Here is a 27,283-nt window from a genome sequence, read left to right as displayed (position 1 = left end):
TCCACAATCTACTTGAGTTTTCTCCGATGGGGTGTTTCATTGCTCTGTCTCTTGAATGAGGATACTTTATTTTTTTGGTTTTAAAATACATATATGGTCCTCTCTTGAACCAGCTTGCCCCACCAGGCCTCTATCCTTGGCTTTCTGCAGCCTGAATCAATTCCTGTGTGTTGATGGGCTTTCCTAAGAGCTTTCCTGAGTCAGTTAACTTTGACTCGCCTCTACGGTGCTATTCATGCGATACGGGCAAGGCTGAGATGCTAAGATTTTTTTAAAAGAATGCTGTTTTAGATCAAGTTGATAGCATTTGTTCTCCATATGCTTTTAAAAAATTGTTTTCTTAATATACAGCTCACTTAGGTATATGAAAGAAGTGTGATTGTATTAAATGACTAAAGCGGGGCTGCAGCTCTGGGCCTCCCCTAGGGGAGAGAGATTGGTAATACTCCATCCTCTAGGGCATATTTTAAAGTGAGACAGGTTAGTTCTTTTTCCCCTGGCATTTCTAAGGAATGCAGCAGACAGTGCTGAAGATGCATTGACTTTTTTTTAGTCCTAAAAATAGAAACTCATCCTTTGAAGTTGTGCATACTATGTTTATCTTTCCAATACAGGGGGGTTCCTTCAGATATCCTATAAGATTCTGCCTCTGGGTTTGTGTAGGCCTTGGCTAGAAAGAGTCAATGTTTCTGAGCTCTCAAACCAGTTGCACTCAGAAGATAGGAATACCCCAAGGTTCCTGGCATTTTTGTTTCATTTTTATTCAGACTGATAACAGTTTGCCGAGAGCACAATGACTGAGGAATGTGGCCATCATTTGCAGGATAGTGATTGGTTCCCGGCCTGGCTTCCACATAGGAAGAAAAAGCATCCCTGAGCTCTCCTCAGCATTTCCAGATACAATGAAAGAGGACATCTTTCTACACAAAGTCGCCCCAGCTTTTGGCTTGGACACAGGAGTTCTGATAGTACTGTTTGGTGAACTCATGGGAAAATGAACCAGTAGTAGCCACTGTCTTTCAGAGCATGGGCTCTGGGGAGTGGAAGTGAAAAATAAAGATGTGGCTCGCTGGGTTAGGTGTCAGGTTTGTGTTCATAGCAACCAGACTGAATATGCAAAAGGCTTAGATCCAAGCAAATCTGTGATCTATGCATATTTGCTTGGGCTTGGTAATACTTCCTCTTTTTTGTTAGAGACAAGGTCTTGCTCTGTCACCCAGGCTGGAGTGCAGTGGCACAATTAGAGCTCACTGCAGCCTTGAACTCCTGGGCTCAAGTGATTCTTGTGCCTTGGCCTCCTGAGTATCTAGGGCTACAGGCATGTACTACCATGCCTGGCTAATTTTGTTGTTTTTTAATAGAGTCAGGGTCTCACTGTGTTGCCCCAGCCAGTCTCAAATGCCTGGCCTCAAGCAATTGTCCTGCCTTAGCCTCCCAAAGTCTTGGGATTACAGGCATGAGCCACTGGGCCCAGCCCCGTACTTCTTGTTGAAAGAGCCCCAAGTATTAGCTTTTGCTCATCTGGCTAGGCCACTCAAATAGTTAAAATCCACCGTCCCGGCCGGGCGCAGTGGCTCAAGCCTGTAATCCCAGCACTTTGGGAGGCCGAGACGGGCGGATCACGAGGTCAGGAGATCGAGACCATCTAGCTAACCCGGTGAACCCCCGTCTCTACTAAAAAATACAAAAAAACTAGCCGGGCAAGGTGGCGGGCCCCTGTAGTCCCAGTTACTCGGGAGACTGAGGCAGGAGAATGGCGTAAACCTGGGAGGCGGAGCTTGCAGTGAGCTGAGATCCGGCCACTGCACTCTAGCCTGGCGACAGAGTGAGACTCCGTCTCAAAAAAAAAAAAAAAAAGAAATCTCTGATGAAGAGAGACAGTGCTATCTGCCCAGCTATGAAGAGACACATTTGCATAGACTGCTCCCTGAGGCTCTGGCTTTCTACATCTGATGATACAGGGAGCAGGGAACAGTCTGTTCTCGCTCTGTGGGGCTCAGCTGAGTCTGCACAGACTCTTCCTTCCTCGGAAGCCTTAGTCCTAATACATTCATTTTGGAGTGTTGGTGAGTTTGTTCACAGATCACAGCTCATGTATCACCCAGGCTGACCTGAGCCAAAAGACCCGTCACACACCCTTTGCAAGAGCTGCTGGTGTCGACTATGATCCCCTTCCCAGGCATCAACAATTTTTGTTTGTTCTCTTGAGCCTGAAGCTAGTATTACTGCTCCTCTGCAAACCTCAAGTTTAAGAACTTTGCCTGCAAGATTCCTTTAAATCCACATAAAACTCAAAATTGAGTCCTACCAGGAAAAAGCAGCCCTCAGCCCATTTTTATACATCAGATTTGTTTGCAATATTTTCTTTCCGGACTCAAAAGTCAACACTCCCTGAACGTTTGTCCACTTTACTACTGAAGACCTCTGGTAGACAGGCCAGGCTCTGTCTGGAATACTTTTATGAGCTTGGTGAGGAGGTTGAGTATAATCCAAGAGTGCCTATCTGGGAGCATGCCACAAGAATGGCAAATAATCATCCTGTGGGCTCTTGGCTTCATTCCCCTTCTCACTGAGCTCAGCCTCGGCACAGTGGTGATTTGCAGTAGAGCTGGAAACATGTTGGGCAGAAAAAAACGACACTACTTCTGGTCCCAGTTCTGATACATAACAAGCTAGATGAGCCTTGGCCACTGTCATGGCCTCTTGGAACTTCTGTTTCTTCCCCATCTGCCAATCATCAATACTCATACCCACCTCCTCACAAGGAGGCTATAAAAACCTGTGGTCATGGCTTTGAGTCCACGTCAGTATGGATGCAGCCAATCTGTCATTTCTGGGTGTCTCCTCTGTAGCTGGATCTGCCATATGGTGATGTCCCAGCTCTTGTGCTATCAAGTTAAAGCCTCTTTCTCGACAGGCTGCAGACAATCACCCAGGAAGGGAATGCAGAATGCCCAGAGCAAATCATCTCAGCTGGTCACTGCTTCTGTGCCAAGAAGGGAGGCCTGGCGAGGGGCCAGTCAGGAAGCAGCATGGCATCCTGTGTTCATGACCCACATGAAGGTCCCTCTAGACTTGTGTCAACAAGATCCATTTTCTGAAACAGCTGTTTTTGTTCTGATTATAAAAGTAACATTGGCTCATTGGTAAAACTTGGACTATGTGAGAAGTCTACAGAAATAAATACAAATCATCTAGAATTCCATCCCCAACAGTAACCACACAAATGTTCTAATGTCATGTAAAACTATATTAAACCATCTTTTCTAGCTGCATAGTGTTATAGAATCATTTGCTTAACCATCGTTATTGGGCATTTCTCGTTTCCAACTTTGCATTATTATAATTCAGTGTTCAAGTTTGTATTGCATAAATCTTTGATTATTGATTATTTTTAAACTTTTTGTGAAATAACTTCAGACTTAGAAAAATGTGACAAAAACAGTACAAAGAGTTCCCATGTACCCTTCAATCAGTCTCACCAAAGGTAAATATTTTATACAACCATAACACAAATATAAAACCCTGGACATTGGCAACACCATACCCTTAACTAATGTATGTACCTTATTCACATTTCTCCTGTTGTCCCATTAACACCCTTTTCTGTTCCAGGATCCCACACTGCATCATTTGCGATGTCTCCTTAGTCTCCTCCAGTTTGTGACAGTGCCTCAGTCTTCCTTTGTCTTTCATGACCTTGACCCTTTTTAAAAATTGAGGTGAAATTCCTGTAACATAAAATTAGCCATTTTACAGTGTACATTTAATGCATTCACAATGTTTTGTACCACCAGGTCTATCTGGTTCCAAAATCTTTTCATCAAAAGGGTCTTTGACCCTTTTGAAGATGTAGGGCAGGTATTCTTTAGGCTGTCCTTCAGATTGTGTTTTTGATGTTTTTCTCATGATTAGATTGAGGTTAGGCATTTGGGACAGGAGCACTGCTGAAGGAATGTGTCCTCGTTGCACCGTATCAGGAGGCACATGGTGTTGATACGTTTCATTATTATTGTGATGTTAACTTTGATCATTGGGTGAAGGTGGTACCCGCATTGTTTCTTCCCTACTATTAAGGTACTGTTTTTCCCTTTGTAATTGATAAGTATCTTATGAGGATATACTTTTGTGATCCGATTTTTTTTAACTTAGAATTGATTCAAAAGTCAAGAGTCATAAATCTCTGAGATGGTGTGGGAAGAAAAAGTGCTGGAGAAGAATTGGCGTAGGGTACCATCAGATCCCAGACTGTGTGTGTGCCTCAGTTTCTCTTTCTGCATAACAAAGGATTGTGCCAGTTGTGTAACGATCTTGTGTGGAAGAGAAAACCTAGAACTAGATACACAGAGATCTTTCTTGAGTCATGTGAATGAGCAGTGCCCAAGCCCGGCAAACCCACAGCAAATTCCCTTGGCTTCCAGAAGAGATGGAGAAAGCAGTGCCCCCACTGGAGGGTCAAAAGCCTCTGTGCAGAGTGTTGTGGGCCTGGAGAGCTGGCCTGGCCATGTCTTTACCTCCTCTGGGCATCTCCCCACCCCAACACCCTTTCTGTGGCCTGGTGGCTGAGTTGCAGCTGACACCCAGAGGCAGGTGAGTTGACAGCTTGGAAGAGGCTGCAGGGTGGATCTGCTGCATGAGCAGGCCTGAGCACAGCTTTACCTCCCCACAGTGGTCCTGGGTGCCCTCCGGCTGCCTACTGCATGTTGGCACTAGCTGTATGAGCACCCGCTTCTTCACCTGGCATGCTATTTATGTCCTGCACTGTCTCCTTAACCCCATGGTCCTGCTGTGTTTGCAGCCCCTATCTACCCTGGTGGGAGTGGCCAAAAATATTTAGGAGGGGGTCACCAGTTTGTAGCGGCCTCAGAGGATGCGTGGTTCCCCTTATGCCTCAGCCACTCATCAGCCTGGCCCCTGCCCATCATCTGGCGTTGCATTTGTGGAAGGAAAGAAGGGGAGGGCTGGGTGGTGGGTGGAGAACACGTGAGTCCGCCAGGCAGGCCCTGCTTGCTGTGTTCCTCCACGCTGCTGTCTACCCACACCCCAGAAGTCCTCCGAGGCACCTCCCGGGGCTGAGCTGGGCCACAACAGGCTGCCCTCTCAGACCCCATCTTACCCACGCCTGGACCCCGCCACTGCTGGGCCGTAGCTGGGGGTGTGTACGTGAGCTGCACAGCCCAGCACCACGCTGACGCTGATGCTCTTCATCCCCTTCTCCCTCCAGGGCATCGAACGCCTCAAACGAAAGAACCAGCCCAGGGAGCGCACGGGGAGCTGGCAGTCAGTAAAGGAGACCTTTGGTGGGGACTTCTCCCTGAACTGGTTCAACCCCTTCTCCAGACCGTGTCAGCCAGAGATCCCCAGTGACAAAGACATGGTGCGGCAGGTGACATCGCTGTCAGACACCGTAACAACGGAGGATCCATCAGAGGAGACAAGGGATGAGGACTCTGTGGAGGTGACAGATGAATAGATGCTGCTGTGGGGAGAGAAGCAAACACTAAAAAGTGCTGTCAACCTTTGTCCTGGGGTTTTGGATAACGGGGCTCATGGGCATGGTGCGCTCCCAGCACCCCCAGCGCTTCCCTGAGCCGCTCGCTTGGCCTTGCCATTCCCTGTAACCCCTCCTTCATCTCTCCATGTTGGGCCAGGTCTGGGGGTCGGGAATAGGCTGGGGACATCAGAGGAGGATGGTGGCTTTCTCAGAGTTCATCTAAGAAGAGTCTGCACTGAGAGGGCTCGTCAAGAACCGTTCTCCAAGACTGGGCGGCTTTTACATACTCCGCCCAGCAAAGGGATCTTTGGAACAGGGCAGCCCAGGGGCAGAAAAGAGCTTGCCTTTGGCTTTCCCTGGGATTTCTGTCTTCTCTTGGGAAGGCTGGGGCCTTGGCTCCTGGCTTTGAGAGTTAAGATTGTGACAGAAGGACCGGGCAGGGCTGGCCTTGGGGACCTGGGTTGGGACACTGACATCAGGGGAGACAAGCCTGGAAAGACTGCAGAGCTGCCAGCCACTCCCTGGAAAGGGCTTCCCCCTGCTGAAATTAGGAGGTAGAGGTGGCTGCCGCATGGTTCGAAGAGGACCCCGCATTAAGCTCTACACACACATGTGCAGGACATGGCCAGCATGGACAGAGCCAGAGTTACGACAGTAGCGCCGAAAATGAGCCACCATTCCACAGACACTGGAGTCTTCACTGAGCGGGACAGCTGGGAGCTGTCCTGCCTGTGGCTACATATCTAGCCATTCACAGGTGTGGGTACGGGAAGGACGTCTTTAGAGCTACTGGGGACTCTCTAACCACTCCCATGAGAACTTAATTGAACGTTACCTCTTAGAGGAAGTCTAATAACACACGTAGGTAGAACTAACCATAAACCCTGCCTGTGTGTTTGAGGCCAGTTCTCCCAAATTGGTGCCCATCTTGTCTCTGAAAAGATGAGGGATGGCCAGGGCCTGCTGACTGATGAATCAGATGAATCAGGAAGACAGACACACACACCCTACCAGGATGAGTCTGCCCTCTATTCACCCCATTTGAAGCCTGGGGTGTCTGGACCACTTCTGAAGGTCTGAGCAGCATTCTGGTGCTCCCAAACCCCATTGCAGTGGTTGCTGAAGCAGCATCTTCTGCACAAAGCCCAACGGAAGAGTTCTTATCCCCGTTTGGTATAAGAAGTGGATTCACCACCCACTCCCTCCACGGGCCTTTGTTCCTCTCTTTGGGCCATTTCCCCAGCATCTACTGGCGTCAGGATTGGCAGGGGCATAGGCACTCAGCAGAGCATGCCCCTGCAAGGCCTCAGTGTCAGGGCCCCCCTTCCAGCTCCAGGCAAAAGGGCATGAGTCCTGGCCCCAAGTGGCCTGTGGCTCCAGTTCAGAGGAGAAGAAGGTCAGTGTTTGGAGGTGCAGTCTCAGGACACTGAGAAAGGAAACTAGCAACCATGAGAAAGAAAAGAGCCAAGCAGCATCCTGGTTCTTGGACAGCATCCTTGGACACTCTGTGAAGGGTGACGATCCTGCCAGAGACTGTCTCTCTACAACTGATGACCCACAAGGGCCTGGGGTTAATTGCTCAAAGGGCCCAATGTTCACAAAGCCACCTCTGCCCTAATCCTTGCTCAGAGCTCTCCAAGTATGACCCACAAGAGGGGTGATGGGGGATTCTAACATTAACAGAGCAACCAGAAAGACATTGGGCCTCTCACAGTCAGGCTGCAGGCCCACTTTCTTGGTCCTTATCAGCTTTAATATTTATTAATAACGACATAGGAGCTTGAGTCAGCTGTAAAGGCCGTTAACTTGCAATCTGGACAGGAAGTTGACGCTCACCACTTTGGGTAAGAGCTGCTCTGACTGTAGGGCCCCCCTATTTGTTATCCTAACTCAGAAGCATCTCTGGGCTGCCAGGGTGGCGGATGAAATACCAAGGAGTTCACACCAAGGAGGAAGCAATGCCTGCGCCCGGAGTCTCCTAGGGGACAGCAGTTCCAATAAGCAAAGAGGATTTGCTGGTCACTGTGTGCTGACATGGGTCTTTATGGTGAGTTCAGGCCTGAGGACAGGGGTGTCTGCAAAACCACATGGCCCTTGAGAAATGTCCTTGCACATTGGGCTTCAAACTCCTCTCCCAGGGATCCAGCTTGGCCTGAAAGCAGAGGTACACACCAGCCCCAAAGCCCATTGTGTTTGCAGTTTGGTTGCTCTGGAAAGGAAGGCTGGGGCATTTTATCTGCACAGAGGCAGACCCTGCCTCCCCTCATCACTGACCCCATCTCCAAGGTAGACCTCAGCCATGTCAGTCCCTGTTCTGGAAGGTGCTGGGCTGGGCCACAGCCAGGGTTAGGTAGGTAATTAACCTGTCCAACCCTGAGCCTCACCTCCCTATACCAGCGACACAGTGGTCTGTCTGTGGTGACCGTTCACAGCATAACATTCTGCTTAGCCTCAAACTGAAAGCATTGCAACTGATGTCAAAACCTGATGAGATCTTACAGGGAGAGAGAGTGGGTGCAATTTGCCTCTTTCTTTGAATAAAAAGCTCTTTGCTCACCCTCAGTGACTGGAGTCTCCTGTTTTAATTAAGAGATCCCAGCCCAAACCCTTGGGCAGTGTCCTTCCTCATGGGTCACCCTAAAGGCACCTCTAGGAAAGCTACTTTTCTTCCATTCCCAGTGTGGGAGACAAGTGTCATACGGCACCACACAGTGGCCATGCCAGGCTTTATGACCTCTTGGGATCGGACACTGTGCTGTGGAGTGACTGACCAAACCCTTCTGTTTGTGTCACCACCCTTGTGGTATTTCCAGCAGAAGGAACAATCACCTTTCCTTCAATAAACATTTATTGAACACCTACTGTATGTCAGGGAAGCGGGCAACTGGGGCAAGGGTGACCAGGATTGAGGTTTTTTCACTTGGGCAGCTGGAAAGGCAGAGGATGACAGGTATCCCACCCCTGACTGTCCTGTGAATTAGACACAAAATAACCCTCATTCAAGCTACGCATGTGCCTCTGCCAGGGTGTGTATCCAGTTGGGGTGACAGCCTTTGAGAGAGGGGTTGGATGTACTGAACAGACAATAAAGAAGCCAACTCCGGCCGGGCGCGGTGGCTCACGCCTGTAATCCCAGCACTTTGGGAGGCCGAGGCGGGCAGATCACGAGGTCAGGAGATCAAGACCATCCTGGCTAACACGGTGAAACCTCGTCTCTACTAAAAAAAAAAATACAAAAAATTATCTGGGGGTGGTGGCGGGCACCTGTAGTCCCAGCTACTTGGGAGGCTGGGGCAGGAAAATGGCGTGAACCCGGGAGGCGGAGCTTGCAGTGAGCTGAGATCCGGCCACTGCACTCCAGCCTGGGTGACAGAGCGAGACTCCGTCTCAAAAAAAAAAAAAAGAAGAAGAAGCCAACTCCTCGGAGCACCTTTGCCTGGGGAGGCCAGAGGATTCCGCGGCTCCCCAAGTGACCACATAAAATAAACCCCCAGCACAGGATACTTTAAGAAGCTTATTGGCGTAAAGAAAAAAGGACTCAGGGACCACAGAGTTTTCTTGAAGTAGAGTTTAATTTAAAGCATACTGATCATTTGAGCAAATCTCTGGAGGGCAGAACAAGGAGCAGGCTTCAGTTAACAGAAGCAGCCTTGAGTTGCCAGGATGGTGGATGGAATACCAAAGAGTTCACACCAGGGAGGAAGCAATGCCTGCCCCCTTAACTCTCCTAAGGGGCAGCAGTTAGAATAAGGGAAGAGGATTTGCTGGTCACTGTTTGCTGACATGGGTTTTTATAGTGAGTTCAGGCCTGAGGACAGAGGTGTCTGCAAAACCACGTGGCCCTTGAGAAATGTCCTTCCAGATTGGGCTTCAAACTGCTTGGAGCACCAGGAGAGGGACTTCCTGGATTTCAGGGATAGAGAGAGGACAATGGAGGCAATAGGAGGAGAATGCACTTCTAGCAGGCCCACCCCAGTGCTGAGAGAGCACTCCAGTTGACAGGTGCCTTCAGGGCCTGCAAACACATGGCCTGAAGATATGGCAGCTTCTCACGGGGCGCCAGCGGGTGGCAGCTACTGGGGACTCTCTAACCACTCCCATGCCCATAGACTGCTGCTCCAGGGAGAGAATCTGTGGCTTTGACGTCTATGCATTTGAACTGAGACAATGGCGGCCCTGATTTTTGAGGCCATGACTCAGGAAAGGGATGGGACTCTGTGGCCTAGGCTGGTGTTCACAGCTGTGTGAGAGCACAGGGCCTGGCCTTGTGGGTCTGGCTGCTTATGGCTGTGTTGGCCTTTCTGACCTCCTGCTCTTGAATCTGCCCTCATAAAAGTCCTCAAATTTAATCATCCATAATCTGAAAGCTAAGCACAAAGTAGGAAATGCTGAAATCTCAACTACGGCCCCACAGCATCAGACAAGGCTACTTGGTGATGAGAACAATCTTCTGAGCGTTAATCTCTTTCACTTGTTTGGAACTTAACTTGACGATAAATTTCTTGGGTCCAGTTTTTATTGGGGTGCATTTTATTTGGGATTGGATGGTCTCACCAGGCTGCACCGTCCTGGAAAATTCAAAGACATACGGACATACAATCAGCCAAGGATGTTACGGGAAGAGGAAGAAGATGAGTTGGGTGAGAAACCAGAAAGCCGAGCCTTAGCTCAGCCTCTTTGAAAAGCCCTGGCCAATCCAGGGCATGGCACATTCCTAGATGGTAAGACACAATATTGTCATTTGGCACAATTCTCCCCCAAATAAATAGGTAAATTCAATGCAGTATCAAGTTAAATCCCAACTGTTTTTAAACTATATGACAAGATGATTCTAAAAGTTCTATAGCAGAACCTACACCCTGGGTGCTGCTATCAGTTTTCTCAGATGTAAAGCAAGGTGGTTGAACCAGCTGGTTTCCAGAAGCTCTTCCAACTCTGACATTTCACAAACCTTCCCTGGAGTCTTGCCTGACTTTACTACAAATGTTCTTGTTTCACGGGTGTTAGCAACAGTTATCTATTACATGAAATCTAAGAGGAACATGTATCTTATGTTGAGTCCACGTGAAAGGAATTGTCTAGCCCCTCACTACTCAAAGTCTGTTCTGGGGCTCAGCAATACTAGCATCACCCGGGAGCTTGTAGGAAACACAGAATCTGAGCCTCCACCCTAAACCTACTGAATCAGAATCTACGCTGTAACAATACTCCCCAGGTAATTTGTGTGCACGTTAAAATGTGATAAATCCTGATCTAAGGAAAATAGGAGTCTACTGGTTTTTACTTGGAAGATTCAGACATCCTGTAAGAAAGAGACCATCAGAAACCTCTCAGAAACAAAATATTAGAGTTCAGTAAAGGTTTTTGCTGGATATATCAGCATGCCAAAAATCAATTTCCATATAGTCCAGCAAACGATTAGAAAATATAATGAAAAATATTTCATTCATAAAGCTATAATACTGATGCATCTTGGAATTAACCCAACTAAGAACGTGCACATGGGTATATAAAGAAAACAACATTGCTTTTCTAAAGGTGATAAAAAAGACTTGAAAAAAATGGGAAAATCTCATATTCCTAGATGGTAAGACACAATATTGTCATTTGGCACAATTCTCCCCCAAATAAATAGGTAAATTCAATGCAGTATCAACTTAAATCCCAACTGTTTTTAAACTATATGACAAGATGATTCTAAAAGTTCTATAGACAAAAATGTGGGGGGTGGGGATTTGGCTAATACATATCAATATGTAGATATGATAATCATATAAAATTATTCTAGAACTATAATAATTTAAGTGGTATGATGTTATAGTAGAAGAAGACAAATGAAATAGCAAATTAAAGAGTCCAGAGACCCAGATATATATGGGAATTTACAGCCTAATAAAGGCAGTGCTACAAAGTACTAGGAAAACCATACACAAAGTTGGAGCTCCACATCACACCACACCCAAAAAAAATTCCAGATAAATACCTACTTGTGTAAATAAAGCTGGAAATTCTAGAAAAAGCATAAGAGAATATTTCTGTGCACCTAGGATAACATGAAATTCAGTATCCGTAAGGGAAAAGATTGAAAAATTTGACTACATTAAAATTTAAAAGTTCTAATGGTGAAAGACATCTTAGTGTTTAAAAACATACAAACTGTTTGGCCGGGCATGATGGCCCATGCCTGTAATCCCAGCACTTTGGGAGGCCAAGGCAGGCAGATCACCTGAAGTCAGGAGTTCAAGACCAGGCTGGCCAATATGGGAAAACCCCATCTCTACTAAAAATACAAAAATTAGCCAGGTGTGGTGGCGCATGCCTGTAATCCCAGCTACTCAGGAGGCCAAGGCAGGAGAATCACTTGAACCTGGGGACGGATGGAGGTTGCAGTGAGCTGAGATCCTGTAACTGCACTCCAGCCTGGGCGACAAAGTGAGACTCTGTCTCAAAATAAATAAATTAAAAATTAAAATTAAAAATTTAAATACAAACTGCTATAAACAATTCACAGCACATAACACTCTTTACTGTGTAAAGACTCCATACTAATATGAAAAAATAAATGACTCAGTAGAAAAATGGACAAAAGTTAGGAACAGGCAATTCACAGGAGAGAGTCAATTAATGTAAGAAATATTCAGCCTCACAAATAATCAGGATGCAAAGTAAAGCAATGAGATTACTTAACTGCTAGATTGGCAAGAATCAAAAAGATCTGTTGATAGAGCATAAATTGATGCAATCTTTTCTGAAAGTAATTTGGCACTAGCAAAATGTATCTACGTTTTGACCCTATGACCCCATACTGGGAATTCACATCTCAAGAATATGCACACATGTGCAAGATATATGTCCAGAAGTGTATTTCTGTTTGTAAGAATACCTCAGACGGACTCACCCATGGTCAGAGGTCTGCAGTGAGGAGATGCCCAGGCTTTCCAAAGAGAACTTAACGTCAGTCAAAGGGATGGCCAGAGTATTCCTGAAGATACAATTGCAGACAAGTAGCTGGCCAACTCTGCCTGTGTTAGGCAACTGTAGTAGGGTGGGGAGGAGAGATGGGGAGAGAAGACATGCATGAGCCAACCAAGGACCCTCAGGGTTCTTAAGGGCCCCGTCACACTCCGTGGCCAACTTGCAGGCAGGAGGAGCCCTTTATGGCCTGCAGGAATCTCACCTCTATAGAGAACTCAGGGTACTGGAAAGACGTGAATACTTCAGAGGCCATGATTTCTTTAGACTCCACAATTTCCGCAATGATGAAACCTCTGATAACTGGCTCATCATCTAATATAGCCAGGCTGTTGATGTAGGTCTTGGAGTCCAAGGTCAGAGTCACTTCTGATACTGCCAAAGAGTCAGGGTGGAGGGGAGAGGTCATTCATCATAGGCCCCATGAGTTTTCCTCATCAAGCACAGAATTAGATTAACTTTGTATGAATTGAACTGGATAACCTTGGACATGTCCCATACTCTCTTTAGAAAACAAGACGTTGGGCTCAAGATGGAATAATAATTGGCCAATTTCTCCAAGCTTCCATCCTGAGTGCATGACAGACATTACCCATTGTCATCAGGACATCCCACTTGTTCCCAACACTGTGCCCTGGGCACGCATAATCATTGATTTGATTGGGCATCTGAGATTAAAATTTCTGCCACCATAGAAGACTTCTCATGACACTTTCAGCACCCCTAATTTATAGCTCTACGATAGACCCAGGCTCCTAGTCCAGTGGTCTATTGGCCCACTTTTCCTCTGTGCCTGGCTTTCTTCTGACTACCAAGGGGTAGGTTTTCAATAAATGTTTGTTTGTGTTAACTCACACACAAAAATTTGTTAATGTATGGAAGTTGTCCACAGAAGAGAAGAAGGATATCAGATTGTGGGGACCCTGAGCTCACTTGAGGCCTCTCCTCCCCCTGGTTCTGGTACCTTGACCTTGGATCTGCGAGGTCTTATTGAGGTCACACAGTTTTGCCACCTTCTTGCCAGTGTACAACTGTAGTTCAAAGGAGCCCGAGATGTTGACATTCTGTAGGGCAGCAGTCTTCCTTTTGAGAATCACGGTGAAATTAACAGGGTTTCCCAGCAGCACATCATCTGACTGTACCGACATGTGAAGAAAGTTCTCTTTTACAGGTCGTCTGTGCTCCCTCTCAGAACTGAGAAGGAGGAAGGCATGATCCATGACCTGCCTCTCCTCGGAGGAGCCTGAAAGAGACACAAAGACAGGTTCCTTCAAGGGCCAAATGTCCCAACCACCGCCGTGGCAGAAGGAGCCCATCTGCATGGCCAGGACTCCAGAGACATCCCTGGAGCCCATGAGCTATAGATTCACAGAGAGGAGCATTCAAATCCCCATTCCTAAGCAATAGCACATTCTGACATCAGTGGGAATGGCAGAATAAAGACCTCCAAAAATCTGCTTCTCCATAAAAGCAATGAGAACATTGGCAAAAATTATCAAAACAATTTTTTCAGAACTCTTGACATTAACTAAAGGCTTATAATAATCTAAGGAGCATTTATTCAAGTAAAACAGCACAATCTCAGTAAGAATAGTTTTGTGGCATTCTGATTCCCATCTCCCCTTCTCTCCAGCTCCACAGTAGACTCAAAAACCAACAGCACCAAATCACAGTGAAAACCAGCAGCCTAGCCACCTCCGGAGGGGACAGAATCGTTTTGGAGTTCCCTAAAAGCTCCACTACCACAGAATTGTTGTTAATTCACCTAAGGGCGATTCCCTGGAAACCCTCATTCACAGAGTTTCTCTTCCTTGACCTGACTCAGAGCTCCCTCGTTACCAACAGCCTTTTCCCTGGAGCATTTGTTAAGACAAACAACCAACCTACAGCAATTGTTTACAATTGCAGTTTCCTAAGGCAACAAGGAAAAGAAGGGAGTTGAGGGGAAAAGAAGCCGATCAAAAATCTTAAAAGGAAAAACTGAGGAACAAAATGTCCATAGGGGCTTTGGAAAGCTCAGACAGAATCCTGGAAATCTAGAACGTCTGAGAAAGCTCTGATAAGGCTCTAAGCTCTCACCTCTAACTGACCTTGAGGCTCTGCCCAAGCAAGAAGTGAAGGCGGAATTATAAATTGCCTGCCAGGGCAATGAAATGTACCCCAACTTGTACACAGAGCCCCTTGCCAAAGGCTAGGAGTCTTAATGATTCAAGAAATTTAAAGCAATATCCATCCAATCATTAGCTGACCATTCAGCAAACTGTGCAGAGAATTCAGTGGTCATGGACAAGAAAGATTACAGACTTTCTGGAATTATATCAGGGAAGTCATTAAACAAACAGCAACAACAAAAGCAACCCTGGGACGGGGTACAGGATCTGATTTCTAGAGTTACCATATTATGTTTTTTAAAATGTCCAATTTTTAACAAAAAATTACAGGATATACAAAGTATAGGCCATACATGGCGGTACAGGGGTTGGAGGGGAGGAACATGGAAACAGTCAATAAAAACTGTCCCTAAGGAAGCCCTGACATTGAACCTACTAGACAAAGACTTTAAATTCGTTATTTTAAATATATTCAAAGAACTAAAAAAAGGCATGAGAACAAATGGCTTGCCAAATACAGAATATTGAAAGAGATTAAAATTATTTTTAAAAAAGAACCAAATATAAATTCTGGAGTTGAAAAGTACAATAATAGCGGATTAGAGCTTGCAGGAAAATCAGCAAACTTGAAGACAGGTCATAAGATTATCTAGTCTGAGAGACAGAAAGGAAAAACAATGAGGAAAAGAGAACAGAGCCTCAGAGATCTGAGGGACACGATCAAAAGTGTAGCAGTTGACAGATACCACTGGTCTCCCTCTCTATCATATCCCTCCCTCTCTGATACTTCTGTCACACTGCCAAAAAAAGAAAAAAAACTCCTGACCTGATTGCTTTTAATCAAGTTTCCTCATTTTCAACACAGCCCTGAGGATAAGATTTTATTTCAGAGAGAGCAGCTGTAAGACAGGAATTTCTGAGCTTGGTTACAAAGCTCTCCATCCACGTCCACTCTGAACACAAATAGACATCAAAGTGGAAATCTCCAGTTTGCCCTGAGCTGCCTTGGTAGCCATCACTTGCCCCATTTATATGGAAGAAATATTTCCTGCAGGCCTACCTTGTGCAAGGTTTTCTGCAAGCTCACAATCAACCCAGGGGTCCAAACTGACCTGCTTGTAACTGTACTGCAATGGAGGGTGGGAAAAGCCCCAGCTGCATGGGTACCATCTGCCATCCCATAGCACAGCAAATTGCTCCCTCATCTATGAGTCCTTACGATTTCCTGCCTTCCTGTTAATCACATCCCATCTTCAGTTTGCCCCTGTCTGGACTCTTGCACCCTTTGAGGATGCTGTATGGAGTTGTCTTCCTTTCCTTACCACGTGGTACAGGAACCACAGCCAATGGGCCATAGGGGAAATACAAATCTGTAAGATTGAGGCACATCAAGAACAGAGGCAGCGTATGAGCCTGTGGATAGTAGAGATTGCAAAGGAGACAGTTCAGGTGGGGAAAGCATAAGCAGAGGTTTGGCCAGGAGTGAAAGTAGCCAGCCTTTTCAGGGAACAGCAGGCAGCATGGCTAGGGGATGAACTTGAGCTCAGGAAAGGAGCCAGAGGCCAGCTCTGCAGGGGCCAGAAAGCCAGGCTGAGAAGATGTCTAATCTCCTGGGCACTGGGGAGCACGGACAGTCTTAGCAAGGTGAATGAGCAATGCAAAGGCCTCAATTAGGATTTGTGTTTTTTTGTTGTTTGTTTGTTTGAGACAGGGTCTTGTTCTGTCACCCAGGCTGGAGTGCAGTGGCATAGTCATTGCTCACTGCAACCTCAACCTCCCTGGCTCAAGCAGTCCTCCCACCTTAGCCTCCTGAGTAGCTGGGACCAAAGGCACATGCCACCATACCCGGCTAATTTTCTTTTTTTTTTTTTTTGGTAGGGACGGGGTTTCACCATATTGCCCAGGCCCACCCCCAATCTTGAGTCTTTTCATGGACTGAGTGACTCAGGGGCTGAGTTAGAAGGAGCCCTGTGATGCTGGCCACCTTCTGGATACTTGTACTCGTAGGTGATATCTCTCCTCCTGTCTTGGCCCACTGCCTTGGTGCTGATGTTTTTCCCAATGCTTGTGGTCTCCATTGAAATTATGTGTAACTCCTCCTGCCCATTCACCATCTTCACCAACCAGATGAGCCTGTCACCATTCACTTCTGAGAAGACGAATCTGGTGTCATAGACAATAAAGATGTCACCTTTGCGGATGGCGGTCAGTGGCGACGGCCCACAGCAGAAGACACCTGAGGGGAAGCCAGAGGTGGTCACTCTCAGTAAGATTCCCCAGCCCACCCAGCCTGAACCCAGTGGCAGCAATGATTCCCAAAGTCAAACAGGACTGGCAAGCAAACTTTGCCCAAGAAGCATCTGGGTGCTCATTTCCTAGGCTGTCCTAACTATTCTGAAAAGAGGGGCACATCTCAGCTTTGACTTGAAGAGTATCAGAAATCCTCCGACCCAGTAATAGGAAGTCACACTGCCTATTAAACTCATCCCAGCACATCAGTCCCCAATCACAGAGATACACAATCTGGGTCTGATTCCTGGCATCATGCCTTGGAGCTATGTGATCTTGTGCAAGTCATTTCAGCTCTCTGTGGCTCCATTTCCTAGAAAACTAAGAATAAAAACTGCACTTACTTCCTAAGGCTATTGTGAAGATTAAATTAAATAATACAGGCAAAGTACTTAGCCCTGTGCCTAAAACAAATGCAAGCTGTTGCTTATGGATCTGGGCTAATAAGAAAATTTCCATTCTAAGAGCTTTTTATTTCATTTTTTATTTTTTTAAGAGCTGTCTTTTTATTTCTGGCATGGGGATAGAGAGTTACCCTTATTAGTCATTGACAACTTAGTGAGAATTAGTCTCTTGTTTGATAGTTCCTCAGTAGTAGCTTTGGTTTTTACATACCCTTGTATTCTGGGCATTGGGTTTCTGCTTCCATTATTTTATTTAATCCTCAACACACAGGCTCCTCTCCCTTGCCTCTTTAAGGCAGCCAAACCTGTGAAGTCAGTGTATTGGAGCACTAGGACTCAGGATAACTGGTCTCCTAATCTAATACTGGTTCTTCTCCTAACTTGTTGACTAACCTTGGGCATCCCCACCCTCCCTCTCTGGCCTTATCTATAAAGTGAGCAGGTTAGGTGGACTTTTAAGGCCTCTTTTCTGGCCAGGGAACAGGGCTTCCTCTGCCTCTCAGGCAGATAGTGGCACTGGGGTACTCACTGCCTGGTTGCCATGGCTACTGTCCCACCTCAGCAAATGCTACTTAGACTCCCTGGATGGAAAGAGCCCTGAACGTTGCCCTGCTGAGAATCTTCCTGCAGAGTATAGGGGGATATGGGCATATCACCTGCTCCTTCCACCTCTGGGGGCCATCTCGCACCACCCTCACCCCCTATTATAAGGGCAATGCCTTTTCTTTGGAGAAACATGGAGGCTGTTTTCCCTTTTAACAGCACTTTTTGCCTTCAGGGCCATGTGGGCTCACATTGCAGCTGGAGGAATCAGGAGTCCCACACTGAGGGGTGTGGGGCCCGCAAAGTGTGTTTAAATTTTAACCTGAATGCCTTTGGGGATCTGCATGCTCATGTCTCTAGGTCCCCATCTTCCCAAGTAGACAGCCCTGTTCACTGTGTGGCTCTGTGGGCAGATGAATTTGCTATCCTTGGGATGAGGTTCACAGCCAAACGATGACTTATTCCTAGAAGAACCTTGAGAGACATCTACTTCAGGGGCTGCAGGAGTGAGGCAGAGGTGTCAGGGAGGGGCTGGCTTGTCCCTGAGCACACTTCAGCTGGAGCAGCTCTGCTTTACATTACGAGGTGGCACACAAAGTTTCCTTCTGAGCAGTCGGACTGCTTTTTTCAAAAAAAAAAAAAAAAAAAAAAAAAAAAAAAGTTTGAGGCTGGCTGAGGTGGTTCACACCTGTAATCCCAGCACTTTGGGAGGCCAAGGCAGGCAGACCACCTGAGGTCAGGAGGTTGAGACAAGCCTGGCCAACATGGTGAAACCCCATCTCTACTCAAAATACAAAAAATGAGTCAGGCATGGTGGCAGATACCTGTAATCCCAGCTACTCAGAAGGCTGCAGCAGGAGAATCACTTGAACCTGAGAGGCAGAGGTTGCAGTGAGCCAAGATTGCACCATTGCACTCCAGCCTGGGCAACAAGAGTGAAACTCCGTCTCTAAATAAATAAATAAGTAAAGGCCAGGCACAGTGGCTCACACCTGTAATCCCAACACTTTGGGAGGCCAAGGCAGGTGGAACACCTGAGGTCAGGAGTTCGAGACCAGCCTGACCAATATGGTAAAGCCCTGTCTCTACTAAAAATAAAAAAATTAGACAGGCATGGTGGCGTGCACCTGTAGTCCCAGCTACTCAGGAAACTGAGACAGGAAAATTGCTTGAACCTGGGAGGTAGAGGTTGCAGTGAACTGAGATTGCACCACTGCACTCCAGCCTGGGCAACAGAGTGAGATTCTGTCTCAAAATAAATAAACAAATAATTTTTAAAAATTTGAGAACTATTGAGCTAATCTATTTTCCCTTTACTGGGCTGACTTTGTCTTTAGTACTAGGACTCACAATTTAAAATAAAGATAACTTGATTCCACAGATTTTCCAAGTAACTTCAGACCAACCCCATGCCTCTGTTTTCCCAGCTGTACAAAGACGCCCTCCCTCCCCTGGCAAGGTCCTTCCAGCTACAAGGGGCCACTGTCTTACCCAGGAGTTGGTAACCCACAACCAACTGAGATAAGCATCCCCATTATGTCTGACTTGGGCTGAATCCTGGTCCAGCCTCGTGGATCTGTGTGACCTCAGACAACTCACTTCACTTCCCTGAGCCTCAGTTTCCTCATTTGTAAAATGAGGATAATGACAACCTACTTTGAAAGGTTAGTTGTGAGTAAAATGGATCATGTTGGTACTGAGCATGGCACACAGTAGGGAACCCTTAAGTGCTACCATCCCATTGCTCTTAACAGTATTGTCATTGGCATTACTTCATAAAAATAGCCAGCAAACTGAAGCCCCTGCTCAGTGGGAATAGCAGGAAGGACTGAGCATGCTTTTTGTGTTGGGAAATTTTTATTAAAACTTTCCCCACCTGCTTGGCTGCATACCCAAGACCCGCAGAACCCGGAGCCATGTAAGGAGAGCATCACGGATGCCCAGCGCCTTCCTGCCACCCACTCACCCTGGCTGCGCTCCTGTGGTGTTGCGTCCACAGCCTGCCAGCCGTCATAGCCCTTGGGCAGATCCGGTCGCTTCATCCAGGCATCCGTCCACACGTGGAAATTCCTGCCACAAATTGGGAACAGGCCCCACCCCAGACCACCCACAAACCTAGTTAGAGATAAACACGCCAAAATTGCCAGGGACATCTTCATCACCAGGGAACCACTGAAGTTGTTCTCGGGTTTGGGAACCTTTGTCAACACTGGCAAGGAAGGGGCCACCGCTGAGTCCCACCTGCCTCTCAGAAAGCCTCCCAGGGCACAGAGCTGTGTGCAGTGGGCAGGGCTGGAGGAACCCCATGAGACCCTCACCGTGCCTATGGATCTCAAAGAGCCTGGGAGTCTTCACCACTAGAGGTGGTGAACTCAAGGCAGAACTAAATCTTATCTGTCGTGACATCTGCAGTGTTTGAAGCATAACAGACACCTAATAAATTTTTCCTGAATGAATGGTGAAATGCACTAGGTTGTGCAGTCACAGCCTAGTAAAAGATTACAACTGTTATTTCATTCATTCAATGAATGTATTCAATTCGCTGGGATTCTGATTTGGTGGATCAGCAACTTTGTAACTGGCCAGTCTCTGAATTCTCATATTAAATCTTGCTATTTTTAAGTTGGTGCTCTTGGTTTTCTAACTAGAAAATTAACAGTCATTCCTCACTATCCACAGGGGATTGGTTCCAGGACCCCTGAGTATACCCAAATCCATACACACTCAAGTCCTGCAGTTGGCAGTTGGCCCTGTAGAACGTGTATATAGGAAAAGTCAGATCTCAGTATAGGCAGGTTTCACTTCCCACAAATACACCTATACTCAGTTGAAAAAATCTGCCTATGAGTGAACCTGCACAGTTCAAACCCATGCTGTTCAAGGGTCAACTGTATATAATCTACAAATAATACTGGTTAGTGCCTCCTTTCCAAAAGTTCCAAGTCTTCCTGTTTTTTCTTGTCTTGGTACATGAACTAGAACGTCTCAGCAGTATTTAAATAAAAGCTGTAAGGCTCCAACTTCAACTGAAATGCCTCAGGAATTTGTAATCATGCCCTGACCTTCCCACCTCGTCTACTCCCTCTGCAACTTCTCATTTTCCCTTTTCTATCTTGTGGTCACTTTTAGCTTGCAAGGGGCCCATGTGCTCTGGATCAGAGAACAAAGGACATAAGCTTCATGCCGGCCAGTGGGTACCAGTTACATCAAAACTTCTCAAACAGTGGTATATATCAGATCTCCTGGGCCAAGTGCTAACATGAACTTCAGATTCCTGGCCCTTCCCCTGTAGAGGCAAAAGCTCCAGTACAGGAATCTGCATTTGTTGTTGTTGTTGTTGTTGTTATTGTTGGGAGGGAGTCTAGCTCTGTCACCAGGCTGGAGTGCAATGGCGTGATCTCGGCTCACTGCCACCTCTACCTCCCAGGTTCAAGTGATTCTCCTGCCTCAGCCTACCGAGTAGTTGGGATTACAGGCACGCGCCACCAGGCCCAGATAATTTTTGTATTTTTAGTACAGATAGGGTTTCACCATATTGGCCAGGATGGTCTCGATCTCCTGACCTCGTGATCCACCCACTTCGGCCTCCCAAAGTGCTGGGATTACAGGCATGCACCACCATGCCCGGCCAGGAATCTGCATTTTTAAACAATCACCCCCAGGTGATTCCAGCACAGATTGTCCAAGGTCAAATGTTGAAAAACATTGAGTTTCAGGAACAGTGCGCATTGGCCTACAACTTGAATCAGTCTCTGAGGGAGGCTGAAGGGGTCCCACAGCTCAGCAGAATCTCTGGGCTGGGAGGGCCTGGAGACTGGGCTTGGGCTAGAAAATTCCTGGGATGCCAGGCATGGTGGCTTGCACTTGGAATCACAGCTACCTGGGAGGCTAAGGCAGGAGGACTGCTTGACACCAGTTCAAGACCAGAAGGGGCAACCTAGCAAGAGACCCTGTTTCTAAAAAGAAAAAAGGAAGTTCCTGGGAGGAGACAGGGCAGGTTGAGAAGGAGGAACCTACCAGACAGAGTCACGGCTCATATTGGTGATTTTCTCACCATTCTCATTTACATAGGTGTCCACCGTGAGGTTCTTTTCTGTGTCATGAGCTGAATCGAAGGCTGTCACACTGCGTGCGGGGATGCCCAGCGCTCGCAGCACTGAAATGATCCAGGGTGGGGTGGTTGGCAACTGTGGGGCCTGGGAGTCCCTCCCATGGTACCTCTCCTCTCAGCCCCTGCATCTCCCACTTACCTGTAGTCAGGATCCCAGCGAATACCCAGCACTGGCCGAAGCGCACAGCCTGCTTCGTGCTGTAGTACTGCTGCAGGATTGGGGCGCTGCCTGTCCACTTGTATGGGGCTGTGCCACCTTGGTAGTCCCCAGTCCAGTTCCCAATGAGCACGCCTTGGCCTTTCTCAGAGCTCATCTGCCACACACATAGGGGTGGGGTCAGTGTCCATCCCTCAGAAGAACAAGGTGCTGCCAGCCCAGCTTGGCCACCCAGCCCCCAAAGTGGACACCTCACAATGTCTCAGAGCACTTGGAGGACACGGGCTATCCAGAACAAGCAGGGTGCCTAGAAGGGCCAACGAGCATGCCAGTTGTGTGAGTGACCAGGGAGGATGCTCACTGCTCTGTGCCTCAGTTTCCTCCCTTGTAAAATGATGATCATTACGACACCTACATTTAGGCTGGTTTTGTTTGTGTTTTGAGAGAGGATCTTGCTCTGTAGCCCAGGCTGGAGTACTGTGGTGTGAGCTCGGCTCACTGCAGCCTCAACTTCCTGGGCTCAGGTGATCCTCCCGCCTCAGCCACCCAGGTAACTGGGACTACAGGCACACGCCACCATACTTGGCTAATTTTTGTAATTTTTCGTAGAGACGGGGTTTCACCATTTTGGCCAGGTTGGTCTCAAACTCCTGAGCTCAAGCAATCCAACTGTCTCGGCCTCCCAAATTGCTGGGATTACAGGCATGAGTCACTATGCCTGGTCCCTTTAGGTTGTTTTGAGGATGACCTGGGTTAAGCCTGTGCCTGTTTTGGCATCTTCCATTTTTAAATTGTCAGTGGCCTGAACCTCTCTTAACTCCTGAGGAGCCCTGGCTGGATGATCCTTTCCACCTTCTTAAAACCAGAGACAGGACAAAGCTTGTGAGTTCCCCTTTGAAAGCACTTAACGGAATCTCTAAAGAAGGTGTAGAGGCAGGTTCAGAGGAGCCCTCCGAAAACATGAAAGGTGACACAGTCACAAATCTTTGATCTGGTGGTGGCCTGACTTTGACCACATCCACCCATCCCCTCCTGGCCTGCACATTAACATCCTTTGCGAACCCCATTATGCCTTGTGAAAAGCACAATTATAGTGCCTCATGTTTCCCAGCATGTTCAAGATGTCCGTTTGTTAAACGAAAACCCTTATAGTATGTCACAATTTCTGAATCTTGTTTGGGGGTTTGTTCAGTTTTAATTTACAAGAAGTCTCAAACAACGGTGTGGCCTGGGCCTCCCATGACCTCTCAGGTCCTGTGGCTGGACAAGCCTCTTCATTCATCAAAATCAGAGAGAGAGCAGAGGCCACCCTCAGACTCAAGAGTGGTCAGACGGAATGAAAACAGATGAAAGAGAGACAGGCAAGGGTCCTAGGCAAAGCAGGAAATACACCTCCTATCTTAACTGTCACCCAGCCACTGATCCGGTCCAGCTGCTGCGTCCTCCTGCGAAATTGAGTGTCCCCAGCCTCTCAGCGCCTGCTAGACCCAAGGTGTCTATAGAGCAATGTAAGGGAGGGAGGAGATAGGGAAAGAAGGGGAGTGACGCTGAGCCCAAAGGACATCAGTACTTTCAAAACTCCTGATGCATGAAGCTCTGTCTCCCTGCGGAACACAGCACATTCCTATGCCCAGGTGTGGTAGGCAGTCACCGAGATGGCCCCCAGTAATCCCCTTTCCTAGACCCAGCGACTCACTTCTGACCAACAGAATGCAGCAAAAGTGATGGCTGTCACTTCTGAAATGAGGTGACAAAGGCTGTGGCTTCCAGCCTGGGTGCCCCCTCTCTTACTTGCTCACTCTGATGGAAGCTGGCTGCTGTGCTATGAGCTGCCCTGAGCTGAGGCTGCTCACAGCCAGGTGAGTGAGCCTGGAAGTAGGTCCTCCCCCAGAGATCTTGAGCCAGAACATTCAGCTAAACCACACCTGGATTCCTGACCCACAGACATGGGAGATAATGGATGTTTGTTGTTTCAGCCACAGTGTCTTGGGGTAACTTGTTACTTAGCAATGGATCATGAATGCACTCACTGCCCTGCCGAGGTTCCCTGCCTGGTGTGGGAGTCGTCTTTTAGGCGGTCCTGCCAGAAGCTCTGCCTGCTAGTCAGAAATTCACAGATCCAGGAGGCCCATGGATAGCCACGAACTTCTAAGAGTTAAGGGGCAACCTTTAGAGGGAACCCGGAATGGGGAAGGCCTCTGAAGCGGGCTGGGGTTCTCAGACTCCTGAGCATGGAAGCTAATCTGCAGTAACCTAATTTTGGAAGTGACTCCTGGAATACCTTGGAGTTCTGAATTGCCCATGCTTGCCTCACAGCCTGAGGAGGTGGCTGGGAGGGCATTAGGAAGGAGCACTGCACCAGGAGTCAGCAGAGCTGGCTCAACCACCACTTCACTGTGCAGTCTTTGGCCAACTGCCCCTTCTCCCCTGGCTGGTTTCCTCATCATTGAAACAAGCAGTGGCTTAGCCCATTGCTTCCCAAACCCCAACACTCGTAAGAATGACCTGGGAATAGGCTATTCATGGGCCCAAAGCGTGTCAGACCTTGGGCTGGGCACTGTTGTGTGTTATTGAGACCTCATAATAACCCAAAAGATGAGATAACAGAAGCCCAGAGAGGTTTAGAATCTTGTCCAGAGTCACAGAGCTTGAAAGGAGAAGCAGCCAGGTTCGTGCAAGTCCACCTGCACCACTGAGAACTAGAGCCCCTCATGGCAAGTTCTGCCTGCTAATGACTTGGTCTCCTTTACTTGTTCTCTCTCAGTGTCCAGCCTGGCCACCTGCTGGGCCCTGGGCTACAGAATGAACATACCAGCATGGGGGTGAGGGGGAAAGAGCAGGCATGGTGGACTCCTGTGCCCAAGAGGGTCAGTGTGAGGGACCCCGGTAATCCTACCAGCCCCTAAGGTGCAGGGGAACAGGAGCCCCAGCATTTATGAGGCAAACCACGTGCAACAGGCACAGGCTCACAGCCATTCTGCAAGGAGGGCATTTCAAGAGCCCCTACTTAAGATCCGTCTGTCATAGCAGTTCAGCTCACAGACTCTCCTGGAGATGAACATACATCTGCCTGCCTCCCACAGATGGCAAGAGCAGCCACTTGACTGAACTCAATGGACCTTTGGAGAGAGGTCCTCATTGGCACTGGGAGATCCCTGGGAGTTCCAAAGTCTGTGATCAAAACTATTTGCATGATAATCCCAAGGTAATATTTGCCTTCGTCACTCTCATTCTCTCCTAAGTGTACAAAGGATGAAAAATTGTGGTTTCAGATTCCACATTGCAACCAACTTTAAGAAACTGCCACTTATGGAGCTTCGGGAATATTCCTGCCCCGGCCCCGCTTTTTTTTTTTTTTTTTTTTTTTTTTTTTTTTTTTTGAGATGGAGTCTTGCTCTGTCTCCCAGGCTGGAGTACAGTGGCATGATCTTGGCTCACTGCAACCTCTGCCTCCTGGGTTCAAGTGATTCTCCTGCCTCAGCCTCCCCAGTAGCTGGGACTACAGGTGTGTGCCACCACACCGGGCTAATTTTTTGTATTTTTAGTAGAGATAGGGTTTCATCGTATTAGCCAGGATGGTCTCAATCTCCTGACCTCGTGATCTGCCTGCCTTGGCCTCCCAAAGTGCTGGGATTACAGGCATAAGCCACTACGCCCAGCTGGCCTCTGCCTTTTTAAATCTACATATCTGTGTGAGGCCAGATGTTCATATATTCCAACTGAAACAACGAACGCAGAAGCAGATACGAAATTCCAGCGGACTTTTAGCAAGCCAGACATTAAAGAGATTTGCAAAAATGGAAAACGATGCCACTCTTCTCACTACATATTTTATGCTTTGAAAAACATAGGTTTTTATAAGTAAAAATACATTATTAATGTTAACTTGTAATGGAATTATTCTTTTAGAATAAATAGTTTAAACTTTTCAGTTTTAATTTCTAATAAAGTAAATATTGGTAAATATAAAGCATATAAACACAACTTATTTGGAGTCCTCAACAATTTTTAAAAGTGCAAAGGGGTCTTGAGACCAAAATATTTGAGAACTGCTACTCTGAACAAACTGACTTCCAAGAGGCCAGGCAGAATAGAGTGACCAACCATCCTGCTTGCCCGGGGCTGAGAGGTTTCCTGGAACACAGTATTCTCAGTGCTAAAGCCAGAAAAGTCCCAAGTGAACTGGACCAGTTTGCTCACCCAACTGGAGCCCAGCTTGCAGGTAGAAAGAGAACCTTCTGTATTAATATCATTTTGCAGATGGGGAAACTGAGGCTCAGACAGGTGAAGCCATTTACACCTAAGATCGGCCCATAAGTGGCAGGGCTGGGGTTCAGACTCCGGTCTGACTTGAAAACCTGCACTCAGAACAGATTTCAGCAATGTCTATTTCTTAATAGTTTTGAACAGTTGATTGGCCATAGGACTGTGGTGTACTTCAAAGAGCTTCCAGTCTAGCCCAGGAAAAACAGAAAACAGCTGAGCAATTGGCAAGTACAGGACAGCATCAGCCCAGGCTTTCCACACCTACCATAGCAGACATGGCCCTGCACACCAGCACAGGATCCCTCCTATCTGTGGGCTTGAGGGAGCTCTCAGTCAGCAGGGAAATGCAGCAGTCCAGGACATTTTTCTCAAACTATTTTGGGAAATGAAAAAAGAGGCAGTTAAGACTTTGCCCTGTGTCAGAAACTTAACACATACCACCTAATTTGCACGTCACAGCCACCATGTAGCGTAACCCATCTCCCCTGCCTACAGTCTCATAAAAAAGTCCACCACAGCATTGAAAATTAGAAACCATTTAAATGTCCTGCCACAGGGCAATAGTTAAGTAAGTTTATAGAGCTATAGCATGCAGCCACTAAAAGGAAGTACAAGTTTTTAATACCATGGGGGAAATTCCTTTGTAATCAAGTTAAATAAATGAAACAGGCCGAGCATGGTGGCTCACGCCTGTAATCCCAACACTTTGGGAGGCTGATGCAGGTGGATCACCTGAGGTCGGGAGCTCAAGACCAGCCTGACCAACATGGAGAAATTCTGTCTCTACTAAAAATACAAAATTAGCCGGGCATGGTGGTACATGCCTGTAGTCCCAGTTACTCAGGAAGCTGAGGCAGGAGAATCGCTTGAACCCATGAGGCGGAGGTTGCAGTGAGCCAAGATAGCGCCATTGCACTCCAGCCTGGGCAACAAGAG

General features: G+C 47.3%; 2 protein-coding genes across 7 annotated transcripts in view; one reads left to right on the top strand and one right to left on the bottom strand.

Annotated features, from left to right (window-relative positions):
* ZDHHC3 (zinc finger DHHC-type containing 3) overlaps positions 1-8,056 on the top strand; it is a 59,072-nt gene extending 51,016 nt beyond the window's left edge. For 3 of the 6 annotated variants that reach the window (XM_030935978.1, XM_030935966.1, XM_030935971.1), the window contains one exon: positions 5,225-8,056. In XM_030935978.1, the coding sequence (XP_030791838.1) occupies positions 5,225-5,473 (249 nt within the window). In that variant the 3' untranslated portion in view covers positions 5,474-8,056. Of the gene's footprint in view, positions 1-823; positions 1,255-2,917; positions 3,274-5,224 lie in introns of those variants that run through there. The other 3 variants (XM_030936013.1, XM_030935990.1, XM_030936002.1) reach the window with 2 other exon arrangements.
* A 996-nt stretch (positions 8,057-9,052) lies between these two features.
* Positions 9,053-27,283, bottom strand: part of TGM4 (transglutaminase 4) — a 40,204-nt gene continuing 21,973 nt past the window's right edge. Inside the window, exons 6-14 of the mRNA XM_010374381.2 lie at positions 26,613-26,720; positions 22,064-22,238; positions 21,831-21,969; positions 19,780-19,883; positions 16,562-16,813; positions 13,431-13,709; positions 12,672-12,841; positions 12,393-12,529; positions 9,053-10,062 (exon numbers count right to left, since the gene is read on the bottom strand). Coding sequence (XP_010372683.1) covers positions 9,921-10,062; positions 12,393-12,529; positions 12,672-12,841; positions 13,431-13,709; positions 16,562-16,813; positions 19,780-19,883; positions 21,831-21,969; positions 22,064-22,238; positions 26,613-26,720 — 1,506 coding nt within the window. The 3' untranslated portion in view covers positions 9,053-9,920. The remainder of the gene's footprint in view (positions 10,063-12,392; positions 12,530-12,671; positions 12,842-13,430; positions 13,710-16,561; positions 16,814-19,779; positions 19,884-21,830; positions 21,970-22,063; positions 22,239-26,612; positions 26,721-27,283) is intronic.

Source organism: Rhinopithecus roxellana, chromosome 1 (genome assembly GCF_007565055.1).
Source record: "Rhinopithecus roxellana isolate Shanxi Qingling chromosome 1, ASM756505v1, whole genome shotgun sequence".
In the NCBI taxonomy this organism is placed as follows: Eukaryota; Metazoa; Chordata; class Mammalia; order Primates; family Cercopithecidae; genus Rhinopithecus; species Rhinopithecus roxellana.
The sequence above is the reverse complement of the archived record's forward strand: the minus strand, read 5'-3'. Positions and strand labels throughout refer to the sequence as shown.